Raw genomic sequence first — 1,849 nt, 5'->3', positions numbered from 1 at the left:
ATTGCAAAAAGATATCAAACAGGACTTGTCTCTTTTTTTGTCTTTTTCTAAGTTTTATAAATAAAGTCTGATAACTCTTTATAAAAACTAACCTCGGAGCCACAAAGAGTTTGCGGGAGGTTCATGAGAAACTTTAAAATTATTTATTAACTTTTCACTAGCAAAGTCTCCGAGAATATTTCCCCATTCATATGGTCAAATATTCTCGCCCTCTCAGATAAAAAAGCTGACTATAAATACGCTCTCTCTTCTGTCTGATTTTAATTTTAAACTTAGATAATTTAATAACTCTTAAAACGATGTTTCTCTCTTTAAATAAAGGGCTATTTAACCACATAAACTGGTTGTGTAAACCATCACACTAGAGACACTTGATACCCTCGAAACACGAGAACAACTACTCATTTTGGTCTTGTTCAGTGCAATGCATTAGGCACAAAACCGGCCTGCAGTCGACACGGTACCTGCCCTCCCTCCCTGGGGTGCCAGGCCCCGCCAGGGCCCTGTCCCTGTCCCGGCCCCTTCTCCGTCGCTGGGGCAGAGGCCGCTGGGCACAACAGCATCGTCCTTTCCAGCACTGCTAGTTTACACAGCTAACGCGACAGACGTCTGGGGGAACCCCCCTGCCAGGGCACAGAGGCACACCTAGGAAGGAATAAAACCTATGACACAGAACACCCCAACCGCAACCACGGTACCAAAGGAGACAAAAGCAGCAGGTTCAGGCGCCTGGCGGTCAGGCGCCGAGATGCACCACCTGGAAGAGTAATGAAATAAAGCCTTTGGAAGCAACCGAAGACGAGGGTTCCCGGCCCCCAGGAAGACAGCCGAGCCTCCCCCCGGACCTTCCCCGAGCCCTTCCACCGCCCGGCCGTCGGCCACGCTGCACAGACTTCCTCTGGCTGGAAAACCAAGATCTCGCAGTCTGTCCCAAGGGTGCCCGAGGGCCACAGACCGCCGGGTGGGAGGCTCTGTCTGCACAGGACAAGGGACGCGTCACCACTGCTCATACCAATCTGGACACAACACAACACAACTGGAGTGATCAGCAGGCCAGTCCTGGGCCACGTAGGAGGAACCCGGACCCGCGTGCGGAGGGTTTGTGCTTTGGGGATTCCAGGCTGGTTTTGTGCCTAATTGCCCTGCACAGACAAGCTCAGGCAACGCTCGCTTCACTAAGACCGGGCGTCCGTTTTGGATTTCACTATTGTGATGACACTAGTAGTAGCAACCTTGCCAGGGACGAGGGGCCCCATACTAGAGGTGAGAGGCCCCCGCGCAGGGGTCACAGGGCTCCGGGCCACGGTTCTGGCGAAGTTCTGGAGAGCCTCGTATTTGGAGCGGAGAGCATCGAGTTCCATTTTCATGCTGGCGTTCTCGGAGGCCAGCTTCTCCACTTCTTGCTGCAGCTCGGCCTTCTGCTTCTCCAGTTCCTCCTTCTGGGTCACACGCTTGACTCTGCAGCTGGCGGCGTAGCCCCGGTTCTTCAGCGTGCGCCGACGCTGCTTCAGCTGGATGATCTCCTCCTTCGACAGGCCCCGCAGATGCTGGTTCAGCTCCCGCACAGACATGGTCACCAGCTCCTCATCTGTCAAGCTGGTCCCATTCTCGCCTGGCTCCCGCTTCACCTGGAAGAGAAGGCAGCACGCGCTTGTAAGAGCCGTGGCGGGCGCCTGCACTCGCCTCCCACGCCCCTCTCCTCCAGCCGCCCCTTTACCTTCAAGGCCTTGTTTCCTTTGTTGGGGGTCGTCATAACACGACAGCCTTGTCAGTCAGGTTCTGGAAGAGAAGGAAGGTCAGGTGAGCGCCCGGGACGCAGCAGAGCTCGCGACGTCCCTGTGGCAGGGCC

General features: G+C 54.9%; 1 protein-coding gene across 1 annotated transcript; it reads right to left on the bottom strand.

The window, feature by feature from the left end:
* Positions 1 to 688: 688 nt before the first annotated feature.
* Positions 689 to 1,777, bottom strand: MAFG (v-maf avian musculoaponeurotic fibrosarcoma oncogene homolog G). Its single transcript, XM_010145139.1, has 2 exons — positions 1,718 to 1,777; positions 689 to 1,628 (listed from the first exon to the last, which is right to left on the bottom strand). The coding sequence occupies exons 1-2, from the start codon at positions 1,751 to 1,753 to the stop codon at positions 1,176 to 1,178; spliced, it is 489 nt and encodes a 162-aa protein (XP_010143441.1). The 5' UTR covers positions 1,754 to 1,777; the 3' UTR covers positions 689 to 1,175.
* Between the last annotated feature and the right edge of the window lie 72 nt (positions 1,778 to 1,849).

The sequence above is a fragment of the Buceros rhinoceros genome, unplaced genomic scaffold (assembly GCF_000710305.1).
Source record: "Buceros rhinoceros silvestris isolate BGI_N320 unplaced genomic scaffold, ASM71030v1 scaffold30051, whole genome shotgun sequence".
In the NCBI taxonomy this organism is placed as follows: Eukaryota; Metazoa; Chordata; class Aves; order Bucerotiformes; family Bucerotidae; genus Buceros; species Buceros rhinoceros.
The sequence above is the reverse complement of the archived record's forward strand: the minus strand, read 5'-3'. Positions and strand labels throughout refer to the sequence as shown.